The sequence below is a fragment of the Malaya genurostris genome, chromosome 3 (assembly GCF_030247185.1).
Source record: "Malaya genurostris strain Urasoe2022 chromosome 3, Malgen_1.1, whole genome shotgun sequence".
Lineage (NCBI taxonomy): Eukaryota > Metazoa > Arthropoda > Insecta > Diptera > Culicidae > Malaya > Malaya genurostris.
The window spans coordinates 62,810,634-62,829,648 of NC_080572.1; the positions used below are offsets into that span (position 1 = coordinate 62,810,634).

A 19,015-nucleotide genomic window follows, 5' to 3' on the forward strand; every position below is an offset into this window, starting at 1 on the left:
ATATATTGAATGTCTGTGTGTTTGGCAGCCTTGTCGAGCCAATTTTATTTCTCTCTCCTTTTTCAGAATGCTATCAGGAAACCAAAGCAAAAAAAAAATGACGGATGCATTGAAACTGACTTTGTTTCACAGAAAAATACAAGACTTTATTTTTATTGCGTTAACATATATGTTTTTATGTACTTATCGTCTCTAAACTAAATTATCTAGACTTTGTCACGGTAGATTTATGATACAAGCCTTCAAAGCCGAGATATTCGATGAACAAGTAGAGGTATGCATTTCCGAGCGTTCCAATTTTCCGCAGTTCTTCAGTCAGAAAAAATAAAACACGACCGCTAAACTCAATAAATCATTCTGAAAATTTCACAGAATATTCTCAACCAAATTTCCAATACATTGTCAGGTGGGTTTTTCTATATTCTGCACCGTTTCCAAGAAAATTTAATTTGAAACGGGAAAATAGCGAAAAACCTACCACTTTACGGTACTGTCCTCAGCCCTTAAGAAGCGCATTTCGTCATTCATTAGGAAGCACAAAGAATAAACTCTATTTTGATCTAATCTAGCATCCTGTCACTACGCTCAAAACGTGTCCCGATACAGATGTTGTGCCAAAAAATATGAACTCACTAAAATCACCGGAACTTCGTCCATCTGAAAATTTCCGGGCAATGATAAAAACGGAACTTAACAAGCATCCCAAAAATTCTTAAAACAAACTGGAGTTTAAAAAAACCTTCTTAATCCACCTAGTAATGTGATAATGCCTTTCTCTTGCCATTTATATAGCCTCAGAATAACATTCATTAGATTATACGCTCAACCAATAGTATTCTGGCGTTCCACGCATAATTGCCTCATATATAAGAACTACCATAAAACATGGGACAGTTGCGCATAGAACGGCCGTGTAGTGAGCTTATCAAATAATCTAATAGTAGCTTTTAAACGTGTTTAAGACTTTCGAGTTCGATTTAGGCATCATCAAGAAAGGAAACAATTTATTACTCAAAGGAGCACGTAGTGTCTAACATTCTCAAAAAGCCATATTTTTCCTTTTGTATTTTGTTATAATGAAACGTTTCGAGAATGTTTTGTCAAGTTTTTAAGTCGATCAATCAGCTCTTATTTCTTCCTAGTATAAGATCGACAAAGATAAAGGCCCATAACTTGCTAAGTTTTGTTCCGATAGGCTTCAAAACTGCACAGAATATTCTTGAAATGTTTTACTTTCAGAAAATAGAAAGAAAATAATAAATGTTTTACAAAAGTGTTAGACCCTACCCGCCCCTTAATAAATAAGATAGATGATAGCTATTCGATCTTCGAATTTGATCAATGGTCTAATAGAAGCTTTCAAACAAACCTAAGTTTGTCAAAAGCGGTTCAGCCATCTATCAGAAAACTGAGCGGTAAAAAAATCAAAGTGCACCCACAGACATCCAATCTCGTCGAGCTGTATCGAATAATATGTAACATGATGGGTCTCCGAAGCTTCCTTTGAAAGTCGGGTCCATTACCCTTCTATAGAGACATGCAAAAGTTGAGACAAAACAAAAAAAAACACTGAGAAAATCGGTTGCAGTTGTAAATTTGTTTTAACAACAATCATATTGCAGATTGAAGCGAACAAAACTAAAGTTTGGAAATCTTATTATTGTTTTGTTGCTCTATTTTTTTACGTGAAGAACTACCAAACAATGCAGTGTTGCTAAAACATTACACTGGCTATAATATCATATTATTCTAAAAATCCGAATATTTACAAGGATTTGAGAGGTTGAAAATAACTCCCAAATTATTGTAAGTGCACATAACCAATTAGATTTGTTTTTACGTTTCTTCTTCGACTCATCAGTGCGTTAGCAGTTTATATTGAACTGCTAACTAAGTTAAGCAGTTCAATACAAATCGCAACAAGTTTGTTGAGTTGGTTATGTACACTTAGCACTGAGTCTGGTTAGCAGTTCAATAGAAACATCAACGTACTGATGAGTCGAAACCGAAACGTAATAAAAAAAACCTGTTTCAATCCACCTAGTGGTGTAATGATGCCTTTCTCATATTACTTATATTTTCAAAAATATCACCAGAAGATTTTGTGAAGAATTTTTTTTCAATCTTGAATAAAATAAGAAACTTTCTTTGGGTATAAACTAACATAACCTTTTCAAATTCTAAACAGTTATGTCAAGTTGATAAGAATTTTTCTTTATTTTGCATCGTCGCACTAAATGACTAAACACTCTTTACCCTATGGTTCTGGAACCGGAAATCGAACCCGGATGAAATTAAACAGCAACCTATGAGACTGTAGGAACTTTTATTTGAGTCTGTTTGTGGAAATCGATCAAATCTCTAATCGATCTAAGAAAATAGAGTGAGCCTCGTTTTCAACTTTTTGACCACAAATTCTGGTACTTTTGGAACCAGGAACTTGGAACCAGTATAGCCAAAGTCGGTTCGTTTAGTAAGTAACTAATATAGCCTACGAATTGAATCAGTTTTAAGCCAAATCTAGAAGAATTTTACCCTTCGTCGCTCTAAATGACGGTGTGAAATTCAAAAACAACCTACAGGACTACGAGATTTTTTTTATGAGAGACATTATTTGACCCATACTCACACACAGACACATACATTGCTCAGCTCGATGAACTGTGTCGAATTATATAGAACATATTGCATAAACTTTCCCATATAGAAAGCCAATAAGTGCACTTTGAATGAAAAGCATCGTTATCATAACCTTGTAATAACACTAACAAGTAGGTACAAATTTAATAAAAGGATTAGAAATTTAAATATTTTTTTCCTGAAAAATATAAATTTTAACGTGGCAACCCTGCACGCTATACGAAATTGAACAAAGCACGCTGTGAATTGAGCAAAGCCGCACGTACCGTCGCGTACCAGTTTTGCATCGTCATTTTTTATCGATTATAGAGATTTTAACATTGTTGTCATTCACCTCTTCGGGACTTTTTCTGACCCTATGTGCGCGGGGTTGGGAATCGAACCCAGATGGGCAACGTGAAAGGCATCGACTTACCCATAACGCTATACCCGTTCCCCTGCTTCGTCCAAATGAAACTCAGGAAAATTGTATAAGGTCATAAAATCTTTTATTTGAATCTAAGTTTGTGAAAATCGGTTCACCCATCTTTGAGAAACGTGTGTGACTATTTTTTTCCTTTTTTGGTGCGTATTACCCTATAATTCCGGAACCGGAAGTCGGATCCATATAAAACTCAGGAACTTTGTATGGGACCTCAAGACCTTTCATTTGAATCCAAGTTTGTGGAAATCGGTTCAGCCATCTCTGAGAAATTTGAGTGACATTATTTGTCACACACACACACACACACACACACACACACACACACACACACACACACACACACACACACACACACACACACACACACACACACACACACACACAGAGAGAGAGAGAGAGAGAGAGAGAGAGAGAGAGAGAGAGAGAGAGAGAGAGAGAGAGAGAGAGAGAGAGAGAGAGAGAGAGAGAGAGATTTTGTGATCTCGACGAACTGAGTCCGGGTCTCGGTTCAAAAGTCGGTTTTCACAGTGATTGCATAACCTTTCTATATGAGAAAGGCAAAAACTTATAACTTTTTGTCATTCACGTCTTGCCCTCAGTATTCAGCACACTAAATAGTGAAACTTTCTCATACATGTGAGAGTGATGTAACATGTAATGTGTTTTCAGAACAAACGAATGATTTATTTTGTCCACTACTGTACCACTGTGCTTTAGTAGACAACTGAAAATAGACGTTTGGTGCAACATGAATTGGATGAAAGACAGATAAAATACCGAAAAAAATCTCTTGTGAAATTTTGTTCCAAAGACACGAAAAAGAATCAGTTTTGTTTCAAATTTATTTTAAGAATCTTGAACGCAGTGGCGTCTTGCCCTCATGTGCACTTCGTGCACTGCACAACCGGTCAAATTGAAGGATTCACATCCGCATTCAATTATATTTTAGATGAAAGCGATGAAATTTCTATTATCTCTTATTGCTGTGTAAGTGTAATTTCTGTGCATGTGAGTTACTGCTCAGATTCCAGAAGAGAAGGAATTACTCAGTTCAGCTCTGAGATTTGTTTTTCTGTAAATCATGTTTGACTCTGTGAGAACTTGTATGCAGACTCTCAGGAGTCAGTGACTTTGTGTTTCACGGATTCTGAATATGCTGCAAAGATTTTTAAAATTCACTGATTTAGATTTTTCTTTAAGTTTTTGATTTAGTTTTCACTTACAACGAACTGTTACAATTGATATCATACCATATAATCAGTGTACAAACCCGTAAATTTTGTCACGAGACGTCACTGCTTGAACGGAAAAAAAATCATGGGCTAATGCGAGACAACTATCAATATTGACTGCAAAACTAGATTGATTCAGCAAGAAAGCTATGATGCTATGTGTTTGGTGGGATCAGAAAGGTATGGTGTATCATGAGCTTCTAAAACCAGGTCCAACTGTTAGTACTAATCGCTATATACAACAAATGATCAATATGAATCATGAATTGATCGCAAAACGACCAGAATGGGCTAGAAGATACGGGAAAGTTGTTTTGTAACAGAATAATGCACACAAAGAAAAACTGGTTCAGGATACTATCATAGCACTTGACTGCCGCCGTATTCACCAGACTGACGCCGTATTCACCAGATCTGCTCCCTTCCGATTACAATTGGTTTTCGTCAGTGGGCCACGGCATTAATTGAGCAGCACTTCGATTCTTACGAAGAAGTCGAAAGTTAGTCGCAAGTTGACTATTAGAGAGATGAGAGAGGAGTTGGGCATTGCTTGTGGATCCGTTCAAGACATTTTGGTTAATGATTTGGGCCTCAGACGTTTTCATTTTCGTTAGTCATAAATACGATTGCCTCGATAGGAATCGATTGCAGATAGCACTATGTACAAAAATAGTTTGCCCTTTCTCGACCTAAAACTACTAAGTATTTTAATGCAGTGCATCAATTTCTCACAATCCAGCTAACTGACGATGAAACGAGACAGTCGGAGATTGTTATACATCGGAAAGACTGCAAATGTTTTCAGGCGAAACGAAGTATGAATGACTATTCTGGGAACCATTTTTTACAGCTTCAAGAAGTCGCAAAACAAAATTGCGTCATACCACGCGAACAATTTTGCAACTTTGCACACCAAATGGATAAACAACGATATTTATTTTTTCTTTTCTTCTATTATTTGCAGTTCTGCGTCATCAAGCCACCCCAAAAGCAGCACACACAACGCTGTCGATCATACGACCGTCCGACAGCAAGTCAACGCATTTGGACGGCTGCACAACCGTAGAAAAAAAAATCCTTGAGAAAGTTACTTGAGCAACGAAGCAGACAACCAAAATCGCGATCTCGAAAAAAATCTACTTTGATTGGTAGTAGCAGCGCCAGTGACATCCCTATCTCTGTCCCGAAACTGTGCTTCCTTTTGCCAACCGCCCCCAATGTTTCATTGAGTATCGCCTTGATCTTTCCTCTCATATGATTTATTATCCTTCTGCACTGTTCCATTGGTGATAATGCATTGGAACGAAATTCACCAAAGCAGCAACCACTTTTTCAACGTCCGTTTGCTTCAATCCTACGTAGATAAAAAGAGCGAACAACTGTCCTTCGGTAAGTCCTCAGAGGAAATCCAACACAGAACAGAAGACTATCGTGTCCAAAAGCAGTCAAACAGATCTGTCAATAGTAGTAGTTGTAGTAGTAGTATTAGTAGAAAGACAACATCGTTCAGTATACCTCAACATAAGACATCCCTATTTGTCGGCCACGTGGTCGGAAATCAAATTTCCGACCGCTGTTAGTTAATCATTTTGTCTCTTAGCCTAGTAACTAGTGTTGATCGGTTTCTTCGTAGTATTTAATTATTAAGGTGGCGTTTGCTATATTGTTTGTTCGTCAAGCAAGACTCATCGAGTTTTACTTTGGGTTTATCATCGTCTTTGGACTTGTTTGAACGTTAAGGCATCTTTGAGATTTCCTAGCTGTTAAGGTTTAAACTTATCCAAATAATCATTTTATGGTTACGCTAAACGTTGGCTGTCACGAAGATATACGATCGATTCAAAGGATCCTCTCAAGTTATATTTATTGACGTAAATTTCACATTTGAAACTATTCTGTCTTACTTACTAAATCAGTCTGAACACATAACGGAAATACCAAAAACAAAAACGAATTTAGTCAAAAAGTATCTCTATCGCTTATAATTGTTGGCTCTTTTTATTTATTGTTTTGTCATTTCCCCTATCTTTGCTTCCTTTCGGCACAACTTGTCCCAACTTTTTCAGTAGCAAACGGAAGTACATTTCCAAAGACCCTGACAACTTATCCTAGTCCTACGCTCACATACTACTAATACATTGAAAAGCGAAAATAGAACAGCTCAAGGATCAGAGAACGACACGCCCGCAGCGCATAAAGCGTCCAAGCAAATATTAACTATTACTTTTCGATTCAACACGGTAGCACAGAGAAAAGACAGAGGAAGCATCAACATACTACCAACAACAACAACAACAACAAAACTAGTGCTTTGTCATTTCCTTTCGATTTGCTGAGAACTGTGGTGAACCGAAAATTGTTCTCAGTTGTGTCACTTTCAAGGAATAGTGCAACGATCATCAAACTTCATCATCATCATCAAACGTTATCAGTGCGACAAAGCGATAGACGGGAAGAACCGGCCCAGGCGGTGATTTTACGAATGCTCATACCATACACCCGTAAAATGCCGCAATAATGCTGTACAAATGGGAGCAACAAAAAAAGCCTGTTTTAGCAGAAGGTAAGCAGAACTGAGCTGAAACTCAAGTGGAACGAGAATCTTTAACAGTATGAATTGCCTTGAAAAGAAGAAACTATGCGTTTGTTTATGATTTGGAAACTATATGATTTAAATCTTACTGGATAGTTGATTGACAATTAGGGATCGATTATAAACCAGTTAGGGGAGTCCGGGGCTAAGCCGGACACTTAGGAAATTGAAAAAAAAACATCCATTACAACTAGGTTCATACCCGAGAAATATATACCATTGTGTAGCTTCAACCTTCAGCTACAATTCCCAATTTGTGGTTGGGAAAAATATGCATTATTTTCCGTAAAAACTCGCGATGAAGTTACCAACCCAAAATTCAACATTTCTTAGAAATTGTAATCTTAGTAACGATTTTCAGTATCGTGATTTTCCTGATACAACAGATGAAAAGTTGGAGGCAATACTCAATTTTGTGTTTGAACTAGAAGTTCAGTACAAGTTTTGAAACATCTCATTGTCCCACACAGGTTCAATGGTGCACAATCCATTGAAAATGGGGCCAACACTCCATGTCTCAACGGTTTCTGTATGGGTTTGACAGCAATTTTAAATCAATAAGAGCTTTCTTAGTTGTCATCAATAACAGTACGATGAATGCTCATAATGAAAAATAAGGATAATGTGGATACTTCTGCTGGATTTCTATAAAATCTCGACAACTATTAGAAAAGGTTCCAAGTGAAAATGACAGTTTCTCTTTGTTTATTTTCTCTTACAATTATTGCGGCGTATTCCTGTGTTTTTGTTTTAACAGCAGATCGAAAGTTGATAATTTCAGACGTTATTCTATGCAAAGTGTAAGATAGAAGGATTTGCCGATAGGACCGTAATAATCAAAAAAAGAGTAAAGAAAGAGGAAGTGCCATTTGCACTTAGGACCTTTTCTAGTGTTTGTCTTCAAATTTCAGAATAAGTATGCATAATGGTAAAAGTAACATCAGGTAACATGTTTAATAAATTTTTCAAGAATTCTTAGGAGCCGTGGTATTAGTTTCCACCCAACGATACCCCTAACTGCATTAAAACTAGTCTCAGTAATGTCAAATTGTGACAATACTTGTTTTGTAATCTTGGTATGTATTTCAATAGGATTCACAAAATCGAGAAAGCTGTCCACTTTCACTTTATCCACCGTTTGCAAAGAGTATTTGATTTCCTTCTTTGACAGCTGAGATTGGGTTTTCAGAGTTCGTAAGAACAGGCAGTGAATCTATGATTCATTTTTATCGAAGATTATCAGCTATGATGAGGGTGTTGATTAGAGATGGTCGGGTATCGGGTATTTTACCCGAAACCCGACCCGTACCCGTACCCGACGGGTTTTTGGTCGGGTACGGGTAAAAATTTTTATTTTCAATCGGGTACGGGTCGGGTACGGGTAAAAAAATTTACTGCTCACTCGGGTACGGGTCGGGTACGGGTAAATTTTTTTTTCGGATCGATTGCCCGACCATTTGTACTTCACAGAAATACGTTTACACGTTGACGAGATTTTTTCATTGCAAAACAGTTCTTTCGAAAAATAATCAATTTGATTCAAGGGGTTTTGACATTCGCGCCTAGGACCAGACCTGTCAACTGGCATCTTTTTCCAGAAAAAAACATTTTTTTCTTCATTTAAAAAAAAGATCAATCATAGTTACGTGAAAAGTTATGTGAATAGCAGATCGGCTGAAAAGTTCGTATCGTTTCTATGAGAGGGCGCCACTAGAATTAAATCCGTACCATTTTCAGTTAGTACCAACCTTCAAAAGATACGTGTATAAATTTGACAGCTGTCTGATTATTAGTTTGTGAGATATTGCATTTTGAGTGAAGCTACTTTTGTTATTGTGATAAAAATGGAAAAAAAAAGAATTTCGTGTGTTGATGAAACACTACTTTTTGATGAAAAAAAGTGCCGCCGATACCAAAAAATGGCTTGATGAGTGTTATCCAGACTCTGCACCGGGCGAAGCAACAATTCGTAAGTGGTTTGCAAAATTTCGACTGGTCATATGAGCACCAAAGACGATGAGCGCAGTGGACGTCCAAAAGAGGCTGTTACCGATGAAAACGTGAAAAAAATCCACAAAATGATTTTCAATGACCGTAAAGTGAAGTTGATCGAGATAGCTGACACCCTAAAGATATCAAAGGAACGTGTTGGACATATTATTCACGAATATTTGGATATGAGAAAGCTTTGTGCAAAATGGGTGCCGCGTGAGCTCACAATCGATCAAAAACAACAACGAATTGATAATTCTGAGCAGTGTTTGGAGCTGTTATATCGAAATAAAACCGATTTTTTTCGTCGATATATAACAATGGACGAAACATGGCTCCATCACTTCACTTCGGAGTCCAATCGACAGTCAGCTGAGTGGACTGCACGCGATGAACCGAACCCAAAGCGTGGAAAGACTCAACAATCGGCCGGTAAGGTTATGGCGTCTGTATTTTGGGATTCGCATGGTATAATTTTCATCGACTACCTTGAAAAGGGAAAAACCATCAACAGTGACTATTATATAGCGTTATTAGAGCGTTTGGAGGACGAAATTAAAAAAAAAACAGCCTCATTTGAAGAAGAAAAAAGTTTTGTTTCATCAAGACAATGCACCGTGTCACAAGTCGATGAAAACCATGCTGAAATTGAACGAATTGGGCTTCGAATTGCTCCCTCATCCACCGTATTCTCCAGATTTGGCCCCCAGTGACTTTTTCCTGTTCTCAGACCTCAATAGAATGCTCACTGGTAAAAAATTTAGAAGCAATGAAGAGGTAATCGCTGAAACTGAGGCCTATTTTGAGGCAAAGGACAAATCGTACTACAAAAATGGTATCGAAAAGTTGGAAGATCGCTATAATCGCTGTATCGCCTCTGATGGCAATTATGTTGAATAATAAAAACGAATTTTGGCAAAAAAATGTGTGTTTCTATTAAACGATACGAACTTTTCAGCCGAACTGTTATTTCCCGCCCTACTTTGTTTATAAAATATTTAATAAGACACACTGCCTTAGCTCTATGATGTTGCGGCCGGAATCTACTTTTCACGTAGGTTTTAATGGACTGCTATTTTAAAGCTGTTTAATGCACAATCCAGTAAAAATTATTTGATTCATATACTGCCCATACTCGCATATCAGTCTCATATCGATTTTCGCCAATTTTGAGTTAGCTTGAGGAATGGAATCTTTCCTCAATATACTCTCAGAAATTGCAATGAAAGTTGAGGGTTTGTTCAGTAAAATATAAAACAATATCAACTCATTTCTGTGTCCCATATGCTAAAGTACCCGCATATAAGTCCCATTCAGTGCAAAATTTCAATAATTTCATTTGTTGCAATATTGGAACAGCAAAGGTGTATTACCGATATTTCATGTAATAATACCAAGATTTACATTAGGGAGCAAAGCAAAGTCTTGGCATTACATTCCTTTCGTGGAATTTGGCCTTTCTGTTTCAACAGACTTCGCAGCCGATTCTTAGTGTACAGAATCATTGCATGGCTAGTACTATGGATCCTACTGACACTAAACATCCTTCCAGGTCGGGGCTCGAACATACGACAGCTGACTTGTAAGACCAGCGTCCTATGCATTGAACCGCCAACCCGGGACCAGCATTAGGGAGCACAATAAATAAAAAAAATCGGAAATAAACTTTTGATCGTCTTTTTCTCAACATGCCGATTTCCCATATGGGACTGATATGCAAGAATGGACAGTATATAAAATGTAGTGTAGTACTCATATCACATTCAGATACCAGAAAACTGTTATTTTAAATATTGGTTGGAAATTTTCAAAATTTTCATAAAAATCATTAGGATTCTTACCATAAAAACATGAACATTTAATTCAGAAAATCTGCATAGAAGTTCTTCTTATTCTGCACTTTTGGGTGGTGTCACCTCACTTGAAATGACACCGATTGATGGCACAGCAAGTTGGGCTATATTGCTAGTTAATTTTCGTTTCTTTTCACTGGACAACAAGTGAAAATATCGATGCGTGACAACGTGGAGTCGCAAAAGTAAGGGTGAAAATCTTTTCTCGCGAAATACTCAAATTTTCACCGTGTTCACTCGTTGAGGGTTCCACCGGTTCAATGGCTGTAAAAACCACCAGCTACCGATAACATCGTGGGTGTGGGTTTGTGAGGCTTACAAAACGGGCATAGTTGACAGATTAATTTAAATCAAAATCATAATTCATTTTGCTTTGTAGTAAAAAATCGTAACCAAAAAAATTTCCTACGAATGTTCAAACTACTTACACTTGAAGGACTCACTGTTCATCATTTTCAAAATTGAATTTTTCACACCGGGAATACACGTACATTGTTTGATTCTTTGGTCAATTCACGTAAACGAACTGATAACACACTATTCATTTTAGGGGATGTTCGCATAACATTCATTTTCGTCACGTATAATATTCAATTTGACATTTGGAACTATTTTACGTCATTTTTCAAGTGATTCGAATGTGAATTTTTATTTGTGTGTCAAGATAATGAGCACGCTTACTTGTGGTTCTAAAGAATTGGATCAAAAGTCGCACTGTTTCGTAAAAACCATACCTACCCAAAATTGAATACAACGGGTATTACGACATTTTGGGTAAATATGCTTCTCGAAAAATTTGACTACTATTACTCCCTTTTGTTGACATTTGTAAATGAGTATAAAATACCAAAGACATTGAAAATCTGCAGGGTCCGCCATCTAACATTTATTTTTGAACTAGCGGTTATTTCGACATTGGTAACCTCAATGTCACTTCTGATTTGACAGAAACTTAGTTGTATCCTTCCGCTGAACGAAAATGGTTTGCATGTTTAAAAAAAGTTACATTACATTATTCATGCTTCACATTGTATTTATTTATAACAAGCATTTTAATGTATTTTTCTTACCAACTAGAGCCTGATACGGCTCGATATCTAAAACACTTTATTTTTTCCATACTGAATTTTGGTAAAATTTTTACTACTCATTCGGGTCGGGTACGGGTACAGGTAATTTTTAATCGGGTACGGGTAAAATTTTTTATTTTTTTCGGGTACGGGTCGGGTACGGGTAATTTTTTTTTATTACTGATCGGGTACGGGTCGGGTACGGGTAATTTTTTTAATTTTTAATCGGGTACGGTCGGGTACGGGTAAATTTTTTTGCTGATCACTCGGGTACGGGTCGGGTTCGGGTATAAGAATTTCTATACCCGACCATCTCTAGTGTTGATGTCGACGAAGAAGCAGTCGAAGAGGCATAGATTGTTGTTGTTTTTCCAAAGTGACATGCGTACATTTTAAGAAATCTAGGATTTCGTTCTCTCGCCAAAACCCTACTCTGAAAGAATATCGTATATGTTGTTAGCATCTTTGGCGTTAGCATGTTGGCGTCTCGTCCTCATGTACACCTCGTGCCCTGCACAACTGGTCAAATTGGCTCTGTGAGAACTTGTATGCACACATTCATTTATTTATTTATTTATTTCGTCAAGCAAATGTAGACTACATATAAATTGTTTACAATGTTCACTTACATACTACGCATTATTTCTACGACAAAGCTGAAATTTGATTTGATTTTTTGACATAGTAAGGTCAAGATGTTCGCAGTATTGATTGTAATGGCGCATTATTCGATTGACTGGACTGTATTTTGCATAATTAGTTCTAGCTTGTTTTTCTAAAAATAATTTCCTGGAACGTAGTTGACGGCTAGGTATATAAAATTATAATTGCGATAATAATGGAGCTGATAGAATGCGTTGAGAAATTATGTCGCTGATAAAATAAAGCATTGCAAAGTCGCGGCGTTCTTTAAGTGTTTGTATATTGATGAGCATGCAGCGTGCTTCATATGATGGTAGAGGAAATGCTGTCCAGTTTAATTCACGAAGTGCATATAAAAGAAATTGTTTTTGAATAGATTCGATGCGTTCTTCGTGAATAATATTGTATGGATTCCATACTAGGCTGCAATATTCCAAAATAGGTCTGACATATGTAGTGTATAATAATTTAATTGTGTATGGGTCCTGAAAGTTATGACTGAAGCGTTTAATAAAGCCCAGCATGCTATTAGCTTTATTGATTATGGTATTGTAGTGTTCGACAAAAGTGAGCTTGGAGTCTAAGATTACGCCTAAATCTCTTACAATTTTACATTTTTCTACAAGTTGATTTCCTCTCCCTTCAGGAGAGGCTTCAGAGGCTTATGCTTATGGCAGTTGAAAACAAATTGCTGTCTCAGTTGCAACGTCGAAACGGTTCTGATAACATACCATATAAGCAGTGCACAACCCGTAAATTTTGTCACGAGACGCCACTGGTTGTTAGAAGGAATCGGGTTTGCGGAAGGAGTGTTGCTCTTTAGTTCATTCATGTTTTATTTTTAACCTTACACTTTTTTCTAGACTATACTAGGCTAAAATAGTATTGGAATACACTAGAGATGGTCAGTCCGCGAATGGTCCAAAAGAACTAGTTTTCCTGGAGTTCTTTATTGAAGAATGATAGTTCTTTGTTGAAGAATGATAGCTCTTTATCTCTTCATCTGGTAGAAGTTTGCTATCTTTGAAAAAGTATACAAAAGAGAACGCCTAACGAATTGTCATCGCCGTTTCAGTGGTAGTTGTTCTTGTTTTCGTATTATTCACGCTCGAAAATGTCTGTTTATGAGCCCAATTCTCGCCTTTTGCGGGAAGTTTTACTTTTCTGTTACAATTCGAAAAAAATGCAGCTGAAGCGCATCGAATGCTCTCAGAAACTCACGGTGATGCTGCTCTGAGTAAAAGAACGTGTCGGGAGTCAACGTTTTAAAAATGGTGATTTCGATGTCGAAGATAAACATGGTGGTGGAAGAGAAAAAAACCGTCAAAGATGAACAACTAGAAGTATTGCTTGATGAAGATTCGTGCCAAACCCAAGAAGAGCTTGCCGAATCGTTGGGAGTGAGTCAGCAAGCCATTTCAAAACGTCTCAAGGCCCTGGGCATGATTCAGAAAGAAGGAAACTTGGTTGCCGTACGAGTTGAAACCGAGGGACATCGAGGCCTCACGTCGCAAAAGTGGTCAAAATGTACCTGGAAACGCTGAAATGGGAAGTCTTGCCCACCTGCCGTATTCCCCAGATGTCGCCCCTTCTGACTTCCACCTATTCCATACGATGGCACACGGCCTGGCAGATCAACATTTTCGAAGAGTTGGAAAGGATTGCTTCATGGATAGCGTCAAAAGCGGACTCCTTTTATCGAGCCGGGATCCGAAAATTGTCGGAAAGATGGGAGAAAATTGTCGCTAGCGACGGACAATACTTTGAATAATACATCTGTAATCACTTTTTCGCAAAAAAAGCTTTCAATTTTGGAAAAAACGGCGGAAGCAAAGTTGTACGCCTGATATATTTATATTTACTGATTTTCCTGATAGACTGATTCAGTGGTAATCTTGCAAAAGATTGGATAGTTCGAAAAATAATTATTTTAATTTTAATTGTAAGACTTTACATTTATTTTTTCATCATTAGGCTTTGAAATAACTGATGATATTTCTGGAAACTACAAAACACCACCAATAGTCTGTGAAAGCTGCGCTTAAGGCCATCGTCCAACTACCATGCGCGCGGGTGGTTTTAGGAAATTTTGAAAAATTTGACAAAACTAAAAAAATACAGACCTTTGAAATACTTTTATCTATCTACAGGGTGAAAATGGCTGGAAAATTCGGAGGATTTTCCGAGTCTTATAAGAAATAGCACTGGAAAAATAAGCTTTTTTTGTAATCTTTCACAATTATTTGAAAATTCGATGGAATGAATTTTTTTTTTTTCAATAAAACCTTATGCTGGCAACAAGGATCACATTCGGACACATTTTTGGAAAACCTTTTCACGCTTTTCATGGAAAATCAACGAACTTCATATACCCGATTTCGTGGAAATTTTTGAAATTCGTGGATTTTCTATGAAAAGCGTGAAAAGGTTTTCCAAAAATGTGTCCGAATGTAATCTTTGTATCCATCATAAGGTTTATTTGAAAAAAATGCATGTCATCGCATTATTTTTTCAGATAATTGTGAAAGATCACAAAAACACTCATTTTTCAGAGCTATTTTTGATAAGACTCGGAAAATACTCCGAATTTTCCAGTCATTTTCACCCTGTAGATAGATGTTAGTTCAGAAGATGAACGTTTGGATAGACTGTGGATGAGATTTTCAATCGTAGTTCCAAGGTGATACTCGAAAAATACTCATTTCTAAACTCTCGAAGGTTTTTGGACATGGGATTTTTATTTAAAGCTTGAATGAGAGAAATAGTTAAAAAAATATTAAACATATGCTATTTTCTGCCTGTTCTCAAAACCGGGAATTTTTTATCGCGCGCACTGGGAAAACCTAGTAAAAACCGGGAAATTGAAATCGCTAATTCACTTGCCACCCTGAATAAGTGACAAGAAGTAGAATGGAAATATAGATACCAATATTTAAGGAACGTTTCGAAACACCTTTTGAAACACCTTTTGGCACGAATACGATTGATGCCAATTTCCGAATTGACTAAGCGTCATCCAACTAATCCATGTTTCGAAATAATTGCTGGTTTAGAAGATATTTGAGCTGTCCGGCAAACCCTTACCAATAGGTGGATTAAACAGGTTTATTTTTGTGGATTCAATCAATAAACCGATCAATAGTTTTGGTCATTTAGTATTTTTCGAAGTGCTGCCTATGCAATGCAATGCGCCATAGATCGGATCAGATGGCAATCGAATGAAGTAATGTCCGGTGAATCTGGCGTGTGATGCAGAACTTCCCATTTCAGCGTTTGCAAATAAGTTTCTACGACTCTCGAAACATGGGGTCTTACATGATCATGAAGCATAGCTGCTTTGTCGTGACGACCTATACACTGAAGTCTCTTTTTACGAGGGGAATAAGTATCGCGAAAACCGGAAAATTTTGCAAATTCGCGTAAAAAAACGCGGAACTTCGACCGCTTTTGCTGCACTGTTCTGTTTAAACGCATCAATTGTCATCTGTACCCAAGTTTTTTTGTTTCGCCCCTTTGAGTGATGGTATAAAATTTTAAACACTTTTCATCCTATAATTCCGGAACCGGGAGTCGGATCCGGATAAAATTCAGGAATTCCTGATGAAACCACCAAACCTTTCATTTGAATCTTTGTAAAAATCGGTCAAGCCATCGCTGAGAAAAGTGAGTGAAATCCATTTGGAATAAAATGACCACTATTTCTTTTGCCTCCGGAATCGGAAACCGGGAACCATGATAGCCGGAATCAGTTTTTTTTTGCCACATGAAATTCAGAAGTTTTGTATATAATCATAAGACCATTCATTTAAATCTAAGTTTGTAGAAATCTGTCGCGCCATCTTTGAGAAAAATTAGTACACATATTTTCATTTTTTTTGCCCATTTTGCCCCATAACTTGTGATTTGTTATTCTTTGGTCATAATGTAGTTCCTCTGGTTACTAAGTTCAGCTTGTATATATTTTTTGAATATTGTATATTTTTGTTTCTTTTCATTGTCAGTAAATGTCTGAGGAGAATTTAAACGTCAATCGCGTTCCTACTCCGTGTTTACACGCTTGAGTTACGTTCAAATTCTGCTTAATACCAAGGGTTGATGTCAAAAGTAAGGTTTTGTTTATTTATTTATTCTATTTATTTACTTATTCATATTTTCATCATTTATTTATTTACATTTATTTATTTACACATTCATTAACTCACATATTAAATAATGTATATAATAAAAAGGAAACAAGTATTGTAGGTACAAATATCAATCAAGACACCAACCAGAAAAAAACGACAAATCATTGTAACCGTCATCTGTCAAAACACTGTCATCGTCGTCATCATCGTCATCATCGCAGCATAAATGGCGGTGGGTATGCGATGGAAAACGGATAGCAAGCAGATAAAACCCGCGGGAAAACCTTTGCGCGGTCTCTAAAAGTTTTTGACTAGAAGGCGTGATGATCGGCGAATCACCCGCCAAAAGTGACCACGCGTTTCAACAGTCTTTGTTAGTTAAAGTGCATGGTACCAACGTACATCACGGCCGCAACTGAACGTCAAAATAAGTGATAAGTTATTTTTCTTTGGAATTCCGAGATTCTTTTGCTTTAACATAAAGTTAAAAATTCATATTGTACGGTATTTCTATTATATACAAGCTGTGTCGTCCTTTTTTGTGTGTTACTTGTTTCCGCCGAAAACGATTTACTCAGTGACCACAGGTTGAGAAGAAAGTCCGCCAAATTAGTGAAGTGAAGCTTCTCCAGAGAAAAAAATCTCTGAAATGAGATACTCACGATCGAATATTAAACACTCTCTCAGGGGGTTAATCCTGTAAATTAATCGGTTTACCGATCTCCTAGAAATTCGAGTGCACTTTTTTATATTTTTGCGCATTTTACCCTGTTACTCCCGAGCCGAAAGTTCAATCTGGATAATTCAATAACAGGCTATGGGACCAAGAGACTTTTCATTCGAATCTAAGATTATGAAAACCGGTTCAGCCGTTTCTAAGAAATTGGAGTGATTTCCGGTTTGGAGTACACGATCACTATTTTTTTACGATACTTCCGGAATCTGGAACGAAATCCGGTATACCAAAAATCAATGTATTTAGTCATCATCTAACCAAATCTGTCCAATTCAAAAATTATACGGCTATTTGCATGTGTTTGATTGAGTTTTCCATGTCATGTATAAAAACATGTCCCTGAAAAGGAAATTTTTATACCTATTAGTCTGTAATTCCGGAGCCGTCGTATCGGGATGAAATTTGTTAGGATTATATGAGGTTGCAAAACCTTTCATTTGAAGTCACGATTGTGAAAATTGAATGAGCTGCCTTTGAAAAACTACAGGGATCAGCCCCATGGGGTTGTTCGAGCCATTGATGTGGAACAAGGCAACCAAAATTTCTAATGATCGACACATTCAATTAATCGTCACACTTTTGAATCCGCAAATGCACGAGAGTCTGCTTAGATTGATCTTTATTAGGAACCAACACCGAACACGCGATCCCAGGATATAGACTCTATTTGTCGTGATTTGTATTTGTTTTGTAGCCGATGAAATTATATCAATATCCCAAATGTATGCAATTATATGTTTGTACATGCTTGCGATACGGATATTAATATTTAAGCTTCTCTTCGCCAAACTTGTGTTCAAGTTTTGTATGCAAGCAGTTATTTTTATAGCGTTTCGCTAACATTGCTACCATTCTGCGATTTCGGTTGAGGCGATAAACTTTTTCTCATCATCAATCGAGTTCATCTTATATAAATTAAAAAAGAATCTTATGCACTCAAAATTTACCCTGGGGTAGTTGTCAATTTCTCAGGCGGAACGACATAACATGGAATTTCATCCGATCTTGCATGACACAAGATCAGAGCATATCAATTAAAGCTTCAGATCGTTTTATGGCACTTTTTGTCTTGCTGTCTAGCAACAACCTACCTCTAGCATGCTTCACGTGGGACTGAAACGTTAGCTATAATTTTGCTTATATTTATAGCTTCGCGTGCTTCCAACAGCTTCGCTTTTGCATCGATTGACCAATCAGAGCGATGCTTTCCCTTAGATATATCGCTTACTCCTTCAAAACCGTCGACTATGGCAGGAAAATCCGGTATGCCGGAGATGTTTTGCAGACAAAAAAGAACACTGCTAACTATTAATCAACATTTCAATGATATACAATGTGTTCCACGTTTTTAGTTCATTTTGCGCATTTTAATCCGTTACTCCCGAACCGGAAGTAAGATCCAGATGAAATTCAATAGAAACCTATGGGACTACAAGGCCTTTATTTGAAATCTTAGTTGAAGAAAATCGGTTAAGCGGTCTCTGAGAAAATCGAGTGCACTTTTCATTCATTTTTTTGAACATTTTATCCCGTTACTCCCGAACCGAAAGTCCGATCCGGGTAAAATTCAATAGCACCCTATGGGATCAAGAGACCTTTCATTTGAATCTAAGTTTGTGAAAATCGGTCCAGCCATCTCCAAGACAATCGAGTGCACTTTTTTGCTACACACACACACACACACACACACACACACACACACACAC

At 37.1% G+C, this 19,015-nt stretch overlaps 1 protein-coding gene across 9 annotated transcripts in view; it reads left to right on the top strand.

Annotated features, from left to right (window-relative positions):
* The window catches only part of LOC131438714 (serine/threonine-protein kinase WNK1-like), a 77,718-nt gene that overhangs the window by 23,414 nt on the left and 35,289 nt on the right, over positions 1-19,015 (top strand). For 7 of the 9 annotated variants that reach the window (XM_058608914.1, XM_058608913.1, XM_058608919.1 and 4 more), the window contains one exon: positions 5,261-6,859. In XM_058608914.1, coding sequence (XP_058464897.1) covers positions 6,825-6,859 — 35 coding nt within the window. In that variant the 5' untranslated portion in view covers positions 5,261-6,824. The remainder of the gene's footprint in view (positions 1-5,260; positions 6,860-19,015) is intronic. The other 2 variants (XM_058608917.1, XM_058608920.1) reach the window with 2 other exon arrangements.